The sequence below is a fragment of the Ruditapes philippinarum genome, unplaced genomic scaffold, assembly GCF_026571515.1.
Source record: "Ruditapes philippinarum isolate M1 unplaced genomic scaffold, ASM2657151v2 ctg6274_1_1_1_1, whole genome shotgun sequence".
Classification (NCBI taxonomy): Eukaryota; Metazoa; Mollusca; class Bivalvia; order Venerida; family Veneridae; genus Ruditapes; species Ruditapes philippinarum.
In genome coordinates this window covers 308024-331020 of record NW_026863885.1, presented here as the reverse complement: position 1 = coordinate 331020, position 22997 = coordinate 308024, and the positions used below count along the sequence as shown (strand labels likewise).

General features: G+C 32.7%; 1 protein-coding gene across 1 annotated transcript; it reads left to right on the top strand.

Annotated features, from left to right (window-relative positions):
• Positions 1–8509: 8509 nt before the first annotated feature.
• LOC132723653 (stomatin-like protein 1) lies at positions 8510–22490 on the top strand. Its single transcript, XM_060708414.1, has 10 exons — positions 8510–8597; positions 11150–11570; positions 11918–12021; positions 12800–12866; positions 13496–13578; positions 15156–15359; positions 15582–15637; positions 16203–16318; positions 17200–17436; positions 21307–22490. Exons 2-10 carry the CDS (start codon positions 11387–11389, stop codon positions 21543–21545), a joined length of 1290 nt encoding a protein of 429 aa, XP_060564397.1. The 5' UTR covers positions 8510–8597; positions 11150–11386; the 3' UTR covers positions 21546–22490.
• The last annotated feature ends 507 nt before the right edge of the window (positions 22491–22997 follow it).

Here is a 22997-nt window from a genome sequence, read left to right as displayed (position 1 = left end):
AGGTAAAAACGCTTTTTGATCAATATCTCAACAACTCATGGGCCCTTTACCTTCAATCATTGGTCTTCCCCTATTGTTTTAAGGGTCAAAGTCACAATTGACCTTGTACGTAAAGACGGTTTCCGACCAATAACTTATCAACTCAAGTTGCCTATGTTGTTATTTTTTATTAAACTAAACATACTTTTGGGATACACATTTCAATGTCTTGTGTAGTATGACAAATTGGCTGTCATTAAGGAGGCCTACGTAATTCATAGAATTTATGCGTATATAATTTAGTAAATTTTGTGATAACTTTGTCATAAAATTGCTGCACACAACTTTTACAGTCACAATTACTTATTGACTAGTCCTGACCAGTAGATAATCCCTATTGAATTTTTTGGTCAAAAATCAGTCATGCTGACGATAGGGGGCATACATGTTTTACAAACAAATCTTGTTTTATTGCATATTCAAAATATATGGGTTGCTGTCCAAACGGTCCATGTGCTGTCAGTCTTTTGGGCCAGAATTTGTGTTTTTTTTAAAAAGAATACGTATTTTAATACAGCGACCCTCGCATCATATAATTTCTGGCTTATAAAGTTCCTGTACAGAACTCAACATTACTGTCTCTCAGGGTTCGTAAATGTATAAAATAGAGAAAAACAGAATCCCTAAAGAAAGCCCAACACGGCAAAATTGTAAAATGTTGCAGACTCGGTTTGATTGAGTCTGTTCAATTGTGGAATCGCGATGTAGAGAATTTTATTTTGAAAAATGAAAATGTGGAAAGTTGTTAAGTATATGTGAATGCACAAAATGATATGATTGAAATAAAAATCGCAGTTCTAAAAGAATGTTTTGAACAGCTATGAATATTTTTATTCTATTTAGGTTAAAAATGTTTGGGACGAAGTATTGTACCACACACTGTTTCAAAATATTTTTTAATTTCTTACTATTTTATTGTTTAGCCTATGAAACGTTAAGGTATCAGCAATATCGGTATTTGTCAATATAACGCTAAATGGGGCATAAATGAACAGCAGAGGGATTGGACAGTAAAGCCTTTTGCCCTATGTGATGTGCAAATTTGTCCGTCAAATATGATACAAAAGGCAGTATTAAAGTCGCATGAAATCTTTAAACATGTTCTCAGTATTTCACTGCACAGTTAAGAATCAAAAACACACGACTTGTTAATGTCAAAGAAGAAAAAGGATTATAAGTTATTTGTCGAGGTGTATTCAGTCAAAGATAAGAACAACGCCAAAAGCCAAGTTCTTGTATTATTTTAGCATACAATCATTCGTATCGACAAAGGCTGAAACTCAATAGGCATTGAAACTTGTTACCCATTCCAATTCCAATCATGGGCAAGTCATGGATTTCTAGTTCATGCAGTGTGTACGAGACCTGGTATTTTATTAGGACAAAACTTGAAGATGACAATTCTTTAACGCTCGATTTTGAACAGAATGCAGCACTCGAAATAACCACTAATTAAGGAAAAAAGGGTCCCCACCCTCTAGGAGAAATAATTAGCGGATTTCTTTTCCATATTTCGTTCTTTAAACTTTGGCTATTCAAAAGCAGAAAATTTTACGGGAGGCCAAATAAAATGTTGCATGTTGTCCTCATGCAGTATTTCGTACCGCAAGTTTAAAAGTCACGTTTCAGGGACAGTGCAACGAAGTATTACAACCTCACCACACATAAAAAATGTCACTCGCGGAGAATGGCGACTCCTTTAAATAATGACCCCAGGCATTTACTGTAAACATTTTTAAAGAAGGTATTCCTTTCATAGTATACGAGAAATAAATGAATTTTTTTGAAACGAAATGAGAAGAAAAATAGAATCACAATCATTTCCTTTTCAAGTTAAATCATGACTAAATTGCAAATCTATTTAATCTTTATCTAAAATGCAGAAGTTGTAAGTTGAATGATCTTTAAAGACGAACTTTTTTTCTCATTTGGACAATGGTTGTTGAAATTACTAGAAACATTACAACAATTTACAAATTTACCTTTTGCATAATAAATTGATAAAATTAGGGTTAAATTTTACCCAGGAGCTGCTGCGTGAGGGGGATTTATCCATTTATCCAGGTCAATATTTTAATGGACGCGGTGGACGAGTAGTTAAGTTGTCTGTTTCTCAATTCAGGGGTCATGGGTCCGAACCTTTACTGGGGTCACGACTTAAGATGTCTTCAAAATTCATCTGTACAAGTTATGTCCAGGAAACGGACTTAAAATTAATTCAAAAATGGTTCTTGAAAGCTTCATAAAATAAATATATTTTGACTAAGCCAATATTTTGTGATAGAGGGGAATATAACTAAGCTTTAATTAATTATGTTATGTTTTTTTTGTTAATATGTCCTTTTTATAGAGAGTTACGCTTAAATCTTTTAGATAATTATTATTACACATTGCCTGATATAAATAAATTCAATATGCTTATATGTCAACACCCAAAAGATCTGTTACTTTACAGTATAGTAAAACTGGCAAAATTTGTTTATCTGGCTTTAAAGAAGAGACATGTTAGTGTTGGTGTATAATAAAATATGTTGTTTTTTTAAACTACTTGTCATGTTTATGAATATATTTTATTAAATATGTTAAATTTATATGCCGTGACGTGTATTCTATGTGTTTATATCGATCCACATACCACACCCACTTTTCAATCATCTGTAGAAATTCTTTACTTTTGACCTTATTTGTCATGTAACCACACTGTAATTAAGTACATCAAGTGTGTTATGTTTACGTTGACTACATTTGTCAGCAACAATGTCAGTTATGGCGATAAAAATCAAAATATTAGCATTTTAGTTTAAAATATGTAAAACATAATCCTTAATTTACCCAGTTACAAATGGCAATAAATTTCTAAAAATATGATTTACAGATTTAGTATTTTGTCAGTGTGCAGAAATGGATATTAAGTTTGACCATTGTTTCACTATCATTAAGTCATAATGTATACTACACTACAAAAGCTATAATTTTGATATATACATATTTCACCGCACAATACTGAATTGGAACTAATTGGAACGTAATACGTCAGTAAAGTAACAGTGTCTTGACCAAACAAAAAAATCTCTCTGAGAACTTTTTAGTAAGTAGTCACTTATTGACATTTTATGATTCGTACATCTAAATTTTAACAAGATAAGCTTTTTACAGCTACAGGTAAAGTTCACCATATAACATACAATTGGGAGTACTTTGCTTGAGGTTAAGTATAATGTTGTAAAATTTAAGCTGAAACTGGTCAATACACTTTAAATTTTCTATTCCCAAAACTTCAGAGCCATAACAAGAATAGGAACAATCATTGTGTTAAACAAGTGGATCTGTAGATCTACAGATAATAACAATTTTCTAGCTTTTTTATCAGAGAGAACATAACTTTCTTCGCATAATTGTTTCTAGTTTTAACAAATTTAACATTTTCCATAAATTGAGTACCTAGATATGAAAAGTCATGTACTAATTCTAAAAATCTGGAAACAACGTAATCCCTCGAAAGCATTGATCACAACAAAATTACATGAAAATTGCAGATTTGGTTTGATTGAGTCTGTACATGAGGAATAATAAATAATTGCAACATCACTCACGCCACCTAGCACCGGCTTCAGCGGTACTCTATTCTCAACACTTAAAGATCCTGTAACACATTTTTTTCATGGTTTTATTTCAAAGATATGATGCTCACATTAAGATTTGTTAATATTTTAAGTTCCAATAAGCATTATTTATAAAGATATTACCGAATTTAAAATTTCATGTAAATAAAGGGAGGTAATTAGAAATTTATTTTCTATAAAATCTTAGCCAAAGGTTCCATAAGAAATGAATGCATATAATTTATTGATTAAATATAATGTGCATAAATATTTGCTGTACACATTTTACATATTCTTCGGTGTTTGAAAATTGTTTTATTTGCATAATTATATACATATATAATGTTTTGCAAGTGTGGTATACAAACACTAACAATATCAATCACAAAACATACAGGATCTTTAATAGTGCTGGCATCAATGATCCCGAAGGACCAGAAAAATATAACAACACTGAAGTGAAGTACGGGGCAACTTTTTACAGCTGCCACACGGTACTTGACACCTGCTGTTGTGAAGAATAAAATATAGTAAAACAGAATCCCTAAAGAAAGCCCAACACGACAATATTGAAAATGTTGCAGGCTCGGTTTGATTGAACCCGTTCATGGACGGTACTGGAAAATGCAAGTTACCGTCCACGCCCCTAGCACCGGCTTAAGCAGAATTCAACATTTAACACGAAAACGGTGAAATTTTGAATTTAGAAACATCCGCAGATGTGTTCATACGGCTGTTATCATGGAACCTTCAATGTGACACAGTAGTGCCATTCCATGAAAAGCGGCGTATGTTCCCCAAGTAAAAGAATGCTTTTGCCCTAAACGAGAATACAATGGGCGGAACTAAATAAAATGGAAATTTGAAAGGGGATCTGAGGTTATGAAGCCTCATTATCAATAGAAATTGAGGTTTATCTCCCATACGATTCCGGCCCCTAGAAAATATTACAACCTTTGTTTTGTCAGATCTCGAGTTGACTTTTAAATTCCAAATCATATTCTAGCATAGCATTTAATGCAAGGTGAAGCGCATCTGCATTTTCTGCTAAAATTACAGTATCATCAGCATAAAGGAGCAGAAAAAGTCTGAAAAATACCTCAAAATCCTAATTACTTAATAAGCTTTTCACATCATCAGCAAAGTGTATATAGACCAGCATACTTTTCAGACATAAACTCTGCAAGATCATTTAGAAATAACGAAAACAACACGAGTGAAAGATTTTCACCTTGTCTTACGCCAGCATTACTTGTAAAAAAAATGAAATCTTATTACCAGCTTTTATACATGACTTGCTTTATCATACATATTATGCAAACTTTTCAAAAAATTACAACTAATATTATTCATGAGCAGTTTTTGCCATAAGACAAATCTATCAACAGAATCAAAGGCTTTACGGAAATATATAAAACAACAATATAAATTTTTACCTCTTGCTAAATAAAAATCAACCAACATTTTCAGAGAGAATATATATGACCAATTGTACTATAATTCTCTCTTAAACCAGCTTGACTTTCACATAAAATATCATATGACTCTAGATACTTATTCAGACGGTTATTTAATACAGTAGTAAAGAGTTTACCAAAAACAACTTAGTATAGTTATGCCCCTGTAATTATCAGGGCCATTTACATCACCCTTATTTTTATACAATGTTAAAATCACTCCTTTACTCCATATCTCTGGGAAAATACCATATTCAAGAGTAATATTAAACAATTTGCAAAATAAAGGAAGCATAACAACTTCAGAACTTTTCAAATACTCATTGAAAATGTTGTCAACAACTGAACCATTCTTTAAAGATTTTATGGCTGATGAAATTTCTGATTCGAACAATGGTGCATTCAACTCCTCATTTAATAACTGAAAGTCTTTAAGATTGACATCACCATACTGTGCTTACTAAAATTCTCATAAAAACCTCACTAGAAATTTTATTCCTTTCGCTTGAATATGTGATTAAAAGAGCACAGTAAGATTTAGGATCCAGGTTTTGTATATCTTTAAACTTTTTGTTAACATCAGCATGAAATGACTTAAACTTAACATTGACTTCCTTTTTGTAACGTTTACTGCTTGTTATCAAAGTTTCATAGTTTGTAGTAGAGCGAAACCTTTGGAGCTTCTTCTTTGACCAAGATAGGTTTAAAGATCCTGTATGTTTTGCGATTGATATTGTTACTGTGTGTATACTACACTTGCAAAAAGTTTTATATGATATAATTATGCAAATAAAACAATTTTCTAACATCAAAGAATATGTAAAATGTCTACTGCAAATATTTGTGCACATTAAATTTAATCTATAAATTACATGCATCCATTTCTTATTGGAAAATTTGACTTAGAATTTATAGAAAATAAATTTCTAATTACCTCCCTTTATTTACATGAAATGTTAAATTGGGAAATATTTTTATAAATAATGCATATTGGAACTTACAATATTGACAAATCTTAATTTGAGCATCATATTTATGAAATAAAACCATGACAAAATTGTGTTACAGGATCTTTAACACCTTCATCCTCATCAACTATTTCTATATCTTTATCTATAACATTTGACAAACATGAAATAGAATTAGATGAGCCAATACAAAATTCAATAGAGCGATGTACATCCGAATACAGAGGATCATAATCCAGAATATCAAAGTGCTTCACTCTTAGAAAATTTTCACCCGATAATAAAACATAATCAATAACATTCATTGCCAGATATGCATGTGTTTGTACCAATGTAAGCATCTTTTCCACACCAATCATTGGCAATATATAAGCATGTACTCCTACAAATATCAACAAGTCTTTTACCATAATTATTGGTTTTGCTCACAGGAACCCGAAATTATATCCCAAACAAAAAATAACGCTTTAAAAAATCCCATATATAGGGCCTATATACTATAAAGTTTTTTTCTGTACGAAATCTGCTGTGGTCATAGTATTATTTTTACGATAGCTTTAGCTCTTAAATTTGGTTTGCTATTGCTAATCATGGTCATGCAACTACATAGTTAGGTAAAGAAGCAGGCGCTTGTTTTGGTTGAGTCTATTATGTTGTTTTAGGGGGGGGGGGTGTTGTCATACACAAATTTACATTTTTTATGCATTTATTTTTTTCCCACTGATTGTTATTATCTTAAATGCTTCTGGGATTGTTGTTTTATCAATTCATTTGTAAATAAGATCGTTATATGTCTATTTACGGAATAATTTTAATGAACACGAAATTAGTTCACAGCTACATGTGCATTGATAACGTAATAGTTTAAGACAATGAAAACACAACAATATTATTACAATCAAGCAGAGAAAAAGAGTAAATCGATAATCTTTATGTAGCAAACAAACTTTGAATTGCAAGTATTTTTTCATATCTTTTCGGCAGGATAAACTGTCCGAGGAGGGCCAGGCATTTTCGTATCGTAAAATGGCTGCCATTTACAGTATCAAGTGATTATCCCAAGCACCACCGCGACTTAGCGCGGGAATTATAAATATAGCTAACCTCGGCGCGTCGCATAGGATGGAAAATACCTTATTCATATTTTATTGTAATAAATAGTTACAAACTGTGTCTTTCGGGTTTTTTTTTATCAATATATAACCAATAATGATGCTAATATGAATAAATAATAATATCTCAAATCTGCGACAATTATTTACCTTTACCTTTTGAAATTCTACCTTTAGTGTATTGAAAAGGTTTTTAATTTCCTGTAATTTTATTTTGTGATTATGCCTCAAAGCAGTCAATTGACCGTGAATTTTCTTTTCATATTTTGATTTCCTTGAAATCATTTTCTCATCTGAAGGCATGCAACTTTAATATGATGATACATTAATTACATTCCATGAAAATGTTTAAAGATATAAAATATCTCATGACATGTTCGTTCATTTTACATAACACTTAAATGCAGCAAACATAAAAAGTCTTCACAAGAAGTAGTACAGTATGCAATCGTACCTATATTACATACGAATGTAGATCTATGTAATATTTTTCTTGTTTATAGTATATACATGGGAGTTTTTTAAAGCGTTATTTTTTTCGGTTTGGATAGAATTTCAGGCTCCTGTGGTTTTGCTTAAAACCAAGCTTGCTGTTTTTTTCTTTTTGGTAGTAATGGTGTCTTTACTGTTGTTTGAAACTGTATCAAGTGATTATCCCAAGCACCACCGCGACTTAGCGCGGGAATTATAAATATAGCTAACCTCGGCGCGTCGCATAGGATGGAAAATACCTTATTCATATTTTATTGTAATAAATAGTTACAAACTGTGTCTTTCGGGTTTTTTTATCAATATATAACCAATAATGATGCTAATATGAATAAATAATAATATCTCAAATCTGCGACAATTATTTACAATGAAATTAGGTCTACCTTTAGTGTATTGAAAAGGTTTTTAATTTCCTGTAATTTTATTTTGTGATTATGCCTCAAAGCAGTCAATTGACCGTGAATTTTCTTTTCATATTTTGATTTCCTTGAAATCATTTTCTCATCTGAAGGCATGCAACTTTAATATGATGATACATTAATTACATTCCATGAAAATGTTTAAAGATATAAAATATCTCATGACATGTTCGTTCATTTTACATAACACTTAAATGCAGCAAACATAAAAAAGTCTTCACAAGAAGTAGTACAGTATGCAATCGTACCTATGTAATGTAGATCTATGTAATATTTTTCTTGTTTATAGTATATACATGGGAGTTTTTTAAAGCGTTATTAGAATTTCAGGCTCCTGTGGTTTTGCTTAAAACCAAGCTTGCTGTTTTTTTCTTTTTGGTAGTAATGGTGTCTTTACTGTTGTTTGAAACTTTGGGCTCAATTCAATGGCCCAATTCAATCAATATGCGAGAAATTCGGAGAAATTTACGTCGATTATCATTGATAATACCCCACCATTTGGACCACTGTAAGTTATTTTGTCGGAATATGATGTGTATAATTAACTTTTGATTTTTCGTTTGTTTTATAACAATAGATCTAGTAAAATTTTAACATTATTACGAAATTTTATTGATAACGATTCGCCCTACTGACGACTCGTCCCACTTAAGTGACGATTCGACCCATTTTAAAAACAGTTACTTAAAAGGCCCTGAAGGTTATTTAAATTAAGACATGATAAGATTAAATGGTTGTTTAATTTAAATTTGTGAAATAAACTATTCTCTGACGTCAGTCTGTCAACATTTCCTTCGTATCCAGTCACTTACTGATGTGTTTTCCCAAATACTGTGAAAGAATGCAACTCTTTACCTCCAGACCTCCAGACATTTTAAATAATAATGAAAACACCCTTAAGGCGACATCAAGTTCATTCACAAAAAATCATAAGAGAGGGTATCATGTTGTCCTAAGCCGCTGGATAATTGCAAAGGCCGGTGTAAACAATGTCTATGATGCCGCACCGTATACAGATCAAGATGTATCTAACTTTAAGAACAGTTTAAATGATAATAAATAAACATAGATAAATAATTTTGGTCATTTTAACTGTTAGGTTATCAATATTATAACTGATAATGGTTTGCCCCAGTTCAGTAATGATCTGATGATTCGTCCCACTAAAGTTATCATCATGGCACCATGTTCTTAATCATTTTCCTTTAAAAAAGTTTAAGTTTGAATTATATTTTTTGTATTTGCTGAAAGCTACAAGTCCTTCCAGTTGATGGTATGCATCTAACTTAGATTCTAATAGTCCAAGTATTTAGACGTAACCGCGGATTTGAAGCTATTTTTACATGGGTCAAATCCGCTTTAACATCTAAAGATATCTATTTAAAAGTCCATAGCAAAATGAAAAACAATAAACATGCACAATCATTCAAACTTCCCATGTAAAATGTTACAAGTAAGCATAACCCTACCACAAATGTGTATTTTCCTTCTCAAAAAACAACTAATTCAACTTTAAACAATTTACTCAATCCCATGTAAAAATCATTTAAACAGCCTCCATATTGGTGTGTTCTATGCATTGCGGTGTTTACAGGAACCAAATTTTTTAGACGAAATTTTTAATGTCTGTATCTGCCAGCACCTTAAATCACAACAGGAAAAAATTCGTTCAGACTTATTTCGTATTATTGTTTTTGAGTGACGTCACAGTGTGACCAGGATTTTTCAATATGGGGGTCAACACAAAATGTCTTTTATGTGTCTTCTTTAAAATACGGATAAATAAACTATTTATCGTGAGTAATTTTTGCATATTCATACAGTTTTTGAGAAAACATGCTTCTGTGTTTTATGCAATCAGTTGCTTTTTGTGATAAATAACATTTTAGTTGTGATTTACCGGTAAATTCAAATCGACTCGAGAAGATGTTGATTTGTGCTGTGGGAAATGAGCCAGTTATGGAAAGGCTTCGCATTTTCCTATAAACGTCAAACTGTAAAAAAAGAAAATGCGATGTCTTTCAATGAAGGACTAAGATTCTAAGTACTGCATCTGTTTGTTTTAGGCTTTCAAGAAAGTTTCAATTGTTCAATATATCAGATGTTACGGACTTGTTTTATATATCAGATGTAACAGACTTGTTATAGTTTTATGTTGGTCAAGCCAGACGTCTAATAGTTATTGTCTATTGTCAACAATCATTTTCTTCTCTGAACTAAAGGGCAGATTTACCTCAAATTTGGTCTGTAGCATCCTTGTGACAGTCACACTTTAATTTGCTCATGCCATTTCAATTGGCCCCTTTTAGGGGTCTCTAGAGCTAAAAAAAGAAAAAAAAACATTTAGACATCTTCTAAAGTACCAATTAATGGGTGATCACCAAACTTTGTCTGTAGCAATCTTAGGTAGTCTTTAATCAAGTTTGCTAATAATAAAAAGTAATATTAATTTGATTGGCCCCTTCTAGGGGCAGCTAAAGCTAAAAATAGAAAAACCTTTGAACATCATCTCCTACTGAAATAATTGATGGATGATCACAAAACTGTCTGTAGCATTCTTTGGTAGTCTTTTATCAAGTTTGCTCATATTAATTTGATTGGCCGCATTTAGGGGCAGCTAAAGCTAAAAATAGAAAAACCTTTAAACGTCTGCTTCTACAGAACTAATTGATGGATGGTCACCAAACTTTGTCTGTAGCATTCTTAGGTAGTCTTATATCTTTTACTGAAAAGCAGCTGTTTCTGGTGAGTGACTCAGTGCCATAATGGTCCTCTTGCTATAGTTTATGATGGTCAAGCCCGAAGAAGTGGTGAAAGCTTGCCAAAAGATAGGGCTTTAAAATGGTTTAGCCCTTCATCAGATAATTAGAGCCAAGAATCATTATTTTTTCAGATTATAAATTTCTACTATGAATAACTTGGCTTTAATATATGATATATTTAAACTTTTTGTTATAATAAATAATAGATATTTATTTGGCCACACAATATAATATGCATAGTGTGTTATTTGGCTTCAAAATATAATTTGTTTATGCTATTTTTTTGTTTTTGTTTCAGGAGAATTAAAATTGTTACAAGCAAAGAACAAGTACAAACTGTATAAATAGATTTACCTTTTGAGATCTACCGTATTACCAGTTTTTTTTTAGTAAATTTAACCCAAAATAAACAAAAGAAATAGAACTGTACAAACAAGACAGAATTGTTTTGCATTATGCAACAGACATCGACAAAAATATGTAGCTAGTATATATAGCAGAAATTTAAAGCAAGAATAGTTAGATAACTAACAGAATGGCAGCAAAATATTCAAGGCTATCAACAGAGGATCCGGAACAAGGACAAGTTGCATTTGATTTTTCATCCACTCAATGTTATTCATCCCAGTTCACAACTTCCCCAAATGATTATAAGTCCATCTATACATACTCAAGAGGTGACATGCAGCTCAGGGAAGACCATCTTCATCATACAGTTGGTAGGTCTAAAAATTTTAGCTTGTCTCTAAGAAAAGGTGATTGCTGTGTCAGCACTGTAATGCCTAAACTTTAATTTAGCCGATTATTTAATCATTATAAAAGTTATCAACATGAAACTTAGAATCTTGCTTACTATGCAAGGTATATGTACATTTGTTAGACAATGGGCATGTAATAAACATTCAGGTCTCCATATATATGTTAATTAAAAATATATTAATAATATTGAATATGTTCCCGCAATTATGACAGCTATTCATCATTTAGATATAAAACTTTGACTTAAAAACATTGAACTTTGGTGGTCATATTTTAATGAAGTTCTTAATATTGATTTTTATTACAGTAAAGCAGTCATTTGTGAGCAGAATTTGCAGTTTGCTTATAACAGCCATTTGTTTTATACTCATCGTCGTTACATTTCCTATATCTGCTTGGATAACTATAAAGGTATCTAATTAAATGATTTAAACATGATTGTATGATTGTAACCATTTAACAAGCTGTATATTCTACCTGGCTTGAGTAAGGTTTATTTTCTTTTATAACTGATAGGGAAATTAATAATTATAAATATTTAGTCAATGGTAGAAATTGTATAATGTGTTTGGCTTTGATGTCTCTTGGCTGACAAAGGTTATGTTACTTTATTAAAAAGGTACATTACAGAGCTTTGCATACTAGCAATACAAACTATCATCTTGGAAGTCACATAGTGAAATATTTTTTTGGTTGGTTTTCTATTCACCAACACTCTATGGTCATGGCAAATTTACAGCAATACTGGTGAGAAAGACGTCGGGGTGCCCCTCTCTGTATGATGTCAGGCACAAACAAGCACCTCATAGAACAACTGATGTTCTGTAAGCTAGCTAGATAGCTGCCTAACATGAAAGATCCAAAGGCCCTTGTGGGATTCAGTCCCCCAGCAGTGAGGCGCAAGTGGTTTGAAGTCAACAACAATAACCACTCAATCACAAACATCCTCAGTAAAGTGAAATATGTCAATATCATTATCAATATACATGTATATGTATATATCATTTTAAACGGGTAGTTTTTAATAACAGGTGCCTTGTCAGATTGGTTTTAAGAAAATTAGATACCAATACAGTGTATAGATGTTTCAAGAATATTTTTAGTAGATTTTTTCTTTGATGCTTAATAATATGTATATGCAACTTGAATGATAATTAATTTTGTAATATTATTATTGTGCATTTTTCAGATTGTCTCAGATTGTGAGAGATTAGTAGTTTTCCGTTTAGGGCGTCTACAAGGTGTTAAAGGACCAGGTAGGTTATAAGTAATGAGTCATAAAATGGACCTTAGTGGAGGTAATTTAGTACTTTGATGTCAATGGGAGTGTATACTTATGTTCTAGAATTCTTTTGTCCAGAATTACATATAGGGTTTATTGTGTTTGTTACATTGTGAATTCTTGCATAGAAAGCTTCATACTCAGGTAGGTATTCATAGACGAAGAGGAAAACACAATAATCATGTTTGCACACGCCATTGTTGCATGACTTACGGTCCTAGGTCAAAATAGCTTACAAGAATGATGGCACGGTAGTTTCATTATTTAAACAAATGGTTTCTTTATACGAAAAATAGATAAAACACTGAATTATGGAATTAGCTGTTTACTTTTATGCAAGAATAGCACTAATGCACCATTATGTGTGCATTAACATCTGCAAATGCCCTCAGACTGATTAAATTCCTTGCACTATGGGTTCGGGCTTTCAAATTTAAATGCGTCCTTGTACTTCTGCAGATGTTAATGCAAAAAAAAAGGTGTAATAATAGAGAGTTCTTGACAAAGCTACATTACAGCTGTAAACAGTAGCCCATAATGTACTAGATATATAGGTGTGTTTCGATGTAAGATTCTTATATATTTTGACATGTTGTGTTGCAGGGATAACATTTGTGATGCCATGTATTGACAATGTAAAGAAGGTGGATGTAAGAATGAAAGCTTTTACCGTTCCTCCCCTACAGGTAAATATGAGCTGTGTCATGACAAAACCACCATCAAATTTTCGCGATCTTCACGGTGACATTCGATCTACGAATTTATGTTCAGCGCGAATATTTCTACACCAATAATTTCTTAATAGTCATATTTTCGCGCATCTATAGAACAATGTATATCAGTGTGTTCACGGCTGTTATTAGTCTGGTATCCTAGGCACTTTTAAAGAATGATTTTACTGTTGTGTAAACAGTACATGTAACATTCAGCTCTGTATATAAATCAGTTTGCTAGTGTATTATTGTTTGACTGATGTGATTATCGGATTCTTTTATAAGTAAATACATGTTTGAGCAATACTGTTGCATCACGCTTTTTATTTCATAGTCTGAGTCATAAATGTCTTGACATCTGATCAGATAATATTTTGTTTTTCTAAACAAACAATACAAATAACACAAACACAATTACTCAGTCAACAATTTATCGAAATCGGTGAAAAGATTATGGTCTAATTCAGTGTTGTTTAAAACTGTGAAAAATCACGCATGTTAATGGATATTCTTTGTTTGCAATAATCTGTCCGATAGACAAATTTAATGTCTTTGTTCTGTACAATAGCGTATTGTTTGACAACAGGTGTTGAAAATAACTGTGAAGTCCCACAATGATTTCAGTAAAAAGTATGTAAAATAAAAGAAGGCTGCTTGCAAAAACCATTCCCTTATTGTGAAAATGTAATTTTCCTTATTTTTTAACCTGATGGGTGTACGCGAATTTATGATTTTCAGCAGTCGCCTCCGCGAATTCAAAATAGCGCGAATATTTGTATATACCCCCAAAATGGACCTTTCCGCGAAAATTTTCTTCCGCGAATTTAAATACACATACAGTAATGGGTTTGCGACCAGCATGGATCCAGACCAGCCTGGCATCCGCACATTGTGATCAGCATCCATGCTGTTCACTGTCAGTTTCACTACTTGTTAAAGGGCTTTTAAGCGAACATCAGCGATCCTGATCAGACTGGGCGGATGTGAGGCTGGTCTGGTTCCATGCTGGTGGCAAACGCATTGTGTTGGTTTTGTCATCATGTGTGGCTCAAATAAATAATTTATACCTTTTAGTCCTTTTAGTCATTTGGCGATTGAAACAAAGATTGGTCAAGTCCATTTCAGATATTTAGCAATTGGCTCCAATTTCAAATAATGTAAATAGCATGTCTGTGATGAAATTATTCTTCTGTAGGATTACATGTAGGCAATGAAAACAGAAAGATTGGCAGCTTGGCCTATTGGTTAATGTCAGGCTAGTAATCTAAGGATTGATGTCTGCTTGGGTTCAAACCCAGTCGGGCAAGCTGTTGTTTCTGTGAGCAAGGAACTTTGCACTGATTACTTAGTTAAGTACTGGTTCTTCCTAGGAGCGGATTTGAGAGTGTTTCAATATGCTTATAGCTTCCAACACAAACTAAAACTTTTATCAACTAGAACAAAAAAAAGATGGCAGAATTTTTTTTTAGGTTATTCATTACCTTTATTTCATTTAAGTAAGTACAGTGTCACTGGATATTTGTCAATGAGTCTTTTTTTGTAAATTTCAGATACTGACATCAGATGCAGGAATTATAGAATTTGGTGCAGATGTGTACTATCAAGTTACTGATGCCATGAAATCAGTAACATCAGTGCAGGATTTAAACTCGCAGTTACGTGGTCTTGTGAGGAACCGATTGATGAATACTCTCACCAAGTTTGATCTACAAGTTATTGAAGATAAAAAAGATGAAAATGTGGCAAAAATTGTTGTAAGTTGAATTTTTTGTAAAGAAATATTTATAAAGAAATAAATATGTTAAATTTTTTCCCTGAGTATTTTCATGGCCTGAACAAAAATGAAGTATGAAAATTTACAAAGGTTTAATATAGTTTGATAGAAATTGGTTGTATGCTTGAATCAGAAATTTTGTCTGGGAAATGTCATGCAGAAAATTTAAAAGTGTATGTTAAATCTATTAACTTTTTCACAGGCAGAGTGTAACAATTCAGCACATGGCTGGGGTGCTAATATTTGCAGAGTTGATTTGTAAGTACAATCTTTTAAATTCTTTATCATCTCTGTCTCTTGATTTATTCCTACCACAATCCATTATTTAGAATAAAGATAAGTGGTGTTAAAACTTTACTTAGGTCAAGCAGTTAACAAAAACAGAACCTATTAATTGAAATTTGTGTTGATACATGCATTTTAATGCTATTCAGAACTGAATGAAAAAATGCATAAAGGGAAAGAAAATAAAGTAAATAGACTGAAAATCCAAAAGTTCTAATAAAGGATTGAATTGATAATTATGACTTATTATAAAATGAATTATTGTTTAATTTTGTTTCATTTCTTAAATGTTATATTTACCCTGTAGCTCAAAGTTTAAAGTAAAAAAATGTTAAAAATGAGTACAGACAGATGAATTATTTGATCCTTTCATCTTTGATCTATTTGTCAAGTCGTTTTTGTTTTCTTTGAGCATCTAGTTTTAAAAAAGAAGCATTTGAAAAATACTTAAACAAATTTATATTTATTTGTTAAGTCTAACCATTCAAATATTCAAGGTTATGTTATGTGCAGTCCGTGATATGTATGTATATTTTAGATCTCCAATAAAAGTGTTACAAGCAGCTAAAACTGGAGCAATTCTACCAGGACTTGGTGGTCAGGAAGGACTTTCACAAGTATTTCAGCATCTGGCACAATCATTCCTATCATCAGGTATGTCTATATATATATAAGTTTTTATTTTCAATATGCTCAGAGATGAGCTTTTCAGATTTTGTGATGGCTGTGTGTTGTCAGTATTAGTCGTAATCAACTATTTCTTCTATGATTGATCGGTGACCCTATACTAAAGTTGTATTAATGGTTCCAGTCTGATGCATAAGTAGGTCATAGGAGCTAAAAATAGCCTTTAAAAAGAAATTCTTCGAAAATCTTCATCTCGGAAACTTAAATGCCCAGAGCTTAGATATTTTTCATATAGCATCACCTTGTGGTCCTCTTTAAAAGTTATATAAATCATGACCCTGAAGTAAAAATGGAAAGACTGAATGATGAATTACTAAAGATTTGAACAATAAACTGTATTATTGTACAAAAAAGCAAGAAATATATTATATTTATTTTCATTCTAACACACTAATAGAGAGAGAATGAAAAATAACATGTTGTCCTATATTTAGTGAAATATTTGATATCTATTTTCGTTATAAGTATTATAAAAGATGGCAGGTAATTGAAGGAATAAAATATAAAAAAAGAATTCAGTCATTAGAGAAACTTTCTTTGGGAGTAGATATTGACACCATTATTTGCTGCTTTACATTTTAGTATAACGATTGTCCTTAGATAAATCTAGAGATGATATAAAATATTTATATACTTATGTAGTAGTACTAGAATATAATATAATTATACAACATGTACATCTTCATACTATATAAGATAAAAAAATATATGATCCTGAGTCTGTGTTTACATTTCTTCACCAATAAAACCGTCAGAAAAGATCTAAGACTATAACAGTATCAGTGTGACGTCAAACCTAAAAAAATTTAGGAAAAAAAATAATAATAAAGATATATAATATTATTCAGGCCAGGGACAGAGGGGAACCAGTACCATGCTACCAGCAATTAGTGAGTCTGAAGAAGCTTCAGGTGCTGCCATTGCTATGGAAGATGTTACATTGGTTCCCGGTATAACACCCGCACATCTTGTAGAGCTGGTTAGAGGTGTGCTGAGTGAGTCACTAGTGAGAACTGTTGATGCTGTGTACCAGTTTAATCTCACCGGTAACAATGGAGGAACATTTTATTTGGATTTAAAACATGGTAAGTGCATTGGATTATATTTTATTATGTCTCCCCCACCTCGGGGGGAGACATATTGTTTTTGCCCTGTCCGTCCGTCAGTCCGTCCGTCAGTCCGTCAGTCCGTCCGTCCATTCTTCGTTTCCGGACGATAACTAGAGTTCCTTTTGACCTACAGCTCTCAAACTTCATAGGATGAATGGTCTTATTGAGCAGATGATCCCTATTGTTTTTGGGGTCAGTAGTTCAAAGGTCAAGGTCACAGTGACCGTTGGTCAATTTCTCGTTTCCGGATGATAACTAGAGTTCCTTTTGACCTACAGCCCTCAAACTTCATAGGATGATTGGTCTTATAGAGCTGATGATCCCTATTGTTTTTGGGGTCAGTAGGTCAAAGGTCAAGGTCACACTGACCGTTGGTCAATTTCTCGTTTCCGGATGATAACTAGAGTTCCTTTAGACCTACAGACCTCAAACTTCATAGGATGATTGGTCTTATTGAGCAGATGATCCCTATTGTTTTTGGGGTCAGTAGTTCAAAGGTCAAGGTCACAGTGACCGTTGGTCAATTTCTCGTTTCCGGATGATAACTAGAGTTCCTTTTGACCTACAGCCCTCAAACTTCATAGGATGATTGGTCTTATAGAGTAGATGATCCCTATTGTTTTTGGGGTCAGTAGGTCAAAGGTCAAGGTCACAGTGACCGTTGGTCAATTTCTCATTTCCGGATGATAACTAGAGTTCCTTTTGACCTACAACCCTCAAACTGGGGGGAGACATATTCAAAATTGAATACCTGGTTAAAAACAAACAGTTTAGGAAGCATCTTCTCATACAACCTTAACAATAGAAACCATCCATAGACAGCCTTCATTGAAGTGACTACCGGGTATTTACATTATCTTATCTCCATTTCCATTCCTGTTTCCATTCACAGTTATTCTCAGCAGTGGGGGAGACATGCGCTTTTTTACAAAAGCATCCTCTAGTTTTATTGGATCATTTACAGAAGTTTTAAAGTTACTCTCTGGGAGAGATGCTCTCATTCATGAGTAAATGATTCAAAATATATAACTTTTTACAGTCAGTCACATGTCTGAAGCAAAAAAAAAAAGAGAATAAATATATCATTGTATTTATATTATAATGTGGCCGTAACATATGTTCATATGTAACATTGTATTCTGCTTTACTACTGAATCTGTTATCTCAGTTGTCATTTATCAATATGCATTAATGTTTTTTAAAATGCAAAGAATAATTTATAAATCATATATAAACTCAGTTATACAGTGATTTTTTTTCAATTTTCAAAACAACCTGTGGCTTTCTGAAGGGGAAATATAGCGCGATAAATCAGAAAAGGGGAAAATCAAATTCTAACAACTGGGAATGGTTTACCCACACATGTTTTAGAATATTCAATTTCAATTCAATTTAAAATCCATGATACATGCAGGGGTGTTTTGTCTTAAGCTGATTTAAGTTAGCTGCTGTTAAGTCATGGCTCTAGTGAAAAATGTGCAAAGGGCATTTTAGGGGGAAAATAGAAGCATTTTAAGGGGAAAATATACCTATTTAGGGCTAGGGGAAACAGCCTTTATTCGGCTGTAAACTGCAGAAAAAAATCACTGTTATAAGACAGGATATATTCTCAGTTAAGAGTGAAATAAATAGTTCTTTATCATACCTATAACTAATACAACATAAATGTAATATGGATATGTATTTGTAAGGAAACAGTATATTTCCGAGACTTTCCTGCTATTAAAGGGAAAAGATCTCTGGCCTACATTTGGAAACATTTTGCAACAATTTGGGAAAAGTTTTTTCATGACTTTTTAGTCTTATTCATATGTATGATCAAATAAGTTGTAATAACTTAGAGCAAATAATTCGAAAACCAGTTCAGTTTTCATCAGAAGTTAAAAAAAGGTTGACTCTGTTAGCATCTGTTGGAAATATTTTATGAAATTGTGAGAAAAAAAACCCATATCAGTTTTCATCAGAAGTTAAAACAGGTTGATTTTATTGGCAGCTGTTGTGAATATTTTTAGCTCACCTGTCACAAAGTGACAGGGTGAGCTTTTGTGATCGCTTTTTGTCAGGCGTCCGTCAAGCCGTCCGTCCGTAAACTTTTGCTTTAAATGACATCTCCTCATAAACCACTGAGCCAATTTCATCCAAACTTCACAGGAATGTTCCTTTGGTGGTCACCTTTAAAAATTGTTCAAAGAATTTAATTCCATGCAGAACTCTGGTTGCCATGGCAACCGGAAGAAAAATCTTTAAATATCTTCTTTTAAACAACCCTAAGAGCTAGAGCTTAGATATTTGGCATGAAACATCTTCTAGTGAGTGTCTACCAAGTTTGTTCAAATAAAAGCCCTGGGGTCAAAATTGGCTCCGCCCCAGGGGGTCATTGATTTTCCCTATATGCATATAGTAAAAACTTAAAAAATCTTCTTTTAAAGAACCCAAAGAGCTAGAGCTAAGATATTTGGCATGAAACATCTTCTAGTGATTGTCTACCAAGTTTGTTCAAATAAAGCCCTGGGGTCAAAATTGGCCCAGCCCCGGGGGTCATTGATTTTCCCTATATGCATATAGTAAAAACTTAAAAAATCTTCTTTTAAAGAACCGTAAGAGCTAGAGCTTAGATATTTGGCATGAAATATCTTCTAGTGAATGTCTACCAAGTTTGTTCAAATAAAAGCCCTGGGGCCAAAATTGGCCCCGCCCCAGGGGGTCATTGATTTTCCCTATATGCATATATTTAAAACTTAAAAAAATCTTCTTTTAAAGAACCCAAAGAGCTAGAGCTAAGATATTAAGCATGAAACATCTTCTAGTGAGTGTCTACCAAGTTTGTTCAAATAAAAGCCCTGGGGTCAAAATTGACCCCGCCCCAGGGGGTCATAGATTTTCCCTTTATGCATATAGTGAAAACTCAAAAAATCTTCTTTTAAAGAACCCAAAGAGCTAGAGCTAAGATATTTAGCATGAAACATCTTCTCATGAGTGTCTACCAAGTTTGTTCAAATAAAAGCCCTGGGGTCAAAATTGGCCCCGCCCCAAAAACTTAAAAAATCTTCTTTTAACGAACTCAAAGAGCTAGAGCTAAGATATTTAGCATGAAACATGTTCTAATGGGTGTCTACCAAGTTTGTTCAAATAAAAGCCCTGGGATCAAAACTGGCCTGCCCCGGGGGTCATTAATTTTTGCTTATATGTGTAAAGCAAAAACTTAAAAATCTTCTTTGAAAAAACCCAAATTGCTAGAGTTTAGATATTAAGCATGAAACATCTTTAAGTAAATATCTACAAAGTTTGTTCAAATAAAAGCCCGGGGGTCAAAACTGGCCCTGCCCCAAGGGTGTCATTGTTTTTAACTATATGTGTATAGTAAAAACTTTAAAAATCTTCTTTTAAAAAACCCAATGAGCTAGAACTTAGATGTTTAGCATGAAACATCTTCTTATGGGTGTCTGCCAAGTCTGTTCAAATAAACAAATAAAAGCCCTTGGGTTAAAATTGGCCTTGGGGTGGGGGGGGGGCTATATACGGGTGAGCGACCTCAGGGCCATCATAGCCCTCTTGTTGTGAAATTGTGAGAGAAAAAAACCCATTTTTTTATTGGAAATGAGCCCTTATATGTGCCTGTTGTGATTGAATGAAAATACCATGATTTCTTAATCATAGACATCTTGTGCCATGTGTCTATTTTTCTCTAAAGACATTTATGTCTCTTTTATCAGGGGTCTCATATTTGTCCCTTGTGATAGAATGAAAATGTCATGATTTCTTGTCATAGACTTCTTGTTTCATGTTCTTATTTGTTTCTTCTACAAGACATTAATGTATCATTTAAATCTCATCCTGAAAATATAGGAGCTGGATATGCTGGTGAAGGATCTACACAAAACCCAGATGTCACACTCGACCTGTCGGTGAGGGACATGCAGAGTATGTTTGCTGACCAGCTTAAACCTTTACAAGCCTACATGAGTGGTAGACTGAAAGTGTCGGGTGACCTGTCAGCAGCCATGAGACTTGAGGAAGTAATGGATAAAGTTGTCAATAATACAGCAAGTAGTTCTGTTGCTGGACATACTGTTGTTAATATTTAGTTTAGATCTGTGCAAATTATATGACAGTTTAGTTGTTAATTCAGCCCAATGATAGGTCATCTTCAAGGTAAAATCTTAATCTCTTTTTCTTATCTTAGACTTACTATAGTTATACAGTAAGTTATTTACATACATGTACATTTTAGGTTAAATATTTGTAACTTAGAAGTATTGGCATATTTAATGTAGTGGAAATACAACAATCTAGCCGTCAGTCGACTAGTTAATTGTTTCTCCCAAAGAATCTTGAAGGTTATCAAATGAAATGACTTCATTATTACAAAATCTGATTTACTTAACTTTCCTACATATTAAAAAGAATTTTAGTTAAAAATTATTATGCAGGTCAATAATTATTAGTTATTTGAATCAAATTAAAGTGACAGTATGACTCATTTTTTCGCTTTCAACTTCAGCTGAATTAATTATATATTTCAAAAGATTGACTTTCATAATGGTGATCGACCAATGATTGATAATGAATAATGTTTAGGATAAAATATAAAAACTTCCTTAGTTATAAAAAGACTGCCACACTCTTTTTAAAAATTGACCTCTACTGATACATTCTGAATGATATTCCTAGAAATTTGTGTGGGTCACATGGATTATTGACTTCTTTTGCATACTAAAATATTAAACTGAACACAACTATGTAAAGTTATTTGGAATTTAACTTGAGCACTTACTATTTACATCTGGATGGGCATAATGTCACTTTAAATTGATTTAGAAGTGTACTGTTGAAAACTTTTGAAAATGCAAGTTTATTGTGTTAATTTATTTGTAGAATTTTTGCAGTGAAGGTTTGACATAAATGTTTTAGTGTTTATAACCTTGTTCTTGAGTTAGAAAAGCAAGTACCGTGTACTGTTTTACAGATTATTGCATATATTTATTACATATATTTCTTGTATTTTGATAATAATATAATGTTGAATAATATTTTACTTATTAAGCATTGATTAGAACAAAAACTTTTTAACCAGGTTTTCAATGAAAACTGGTTATTGTAATGCCAAAGACAGCTAGTAGGCAACTGGTCAGGCGTCAACTTTTGGTTTCCGCTCAATAACTTTTGTTATGTGGATAGCTTATATCAAAATGCAACTTGGGATTGCTACCCAGGTGTCTGTGAACAAGGTCAAGGTCACTTTTGGTTATAAAAAGAAATTCAGTTTTCATGTAATAACTTGAGTTTTCTTTGATCTTTAACACCAAACTTGCTGTGTGGCAGCTTATGTATCTGTGAGCAAGGTCAATGTCATTTGCTTACAATAGAATTTTCAGCCTCTATTCAATAACTCAAGTACACAAACTTCAGTGCAATTGACTTGAACATATTGATTCCTGGGACATCAAAAATTGGTCGTTGAAAACCTGGTGGTTTCGGCACTATGCGGTGCTCCTTGTTTGAATTATATATTGATATGTTAAACATGTACCGTGTGA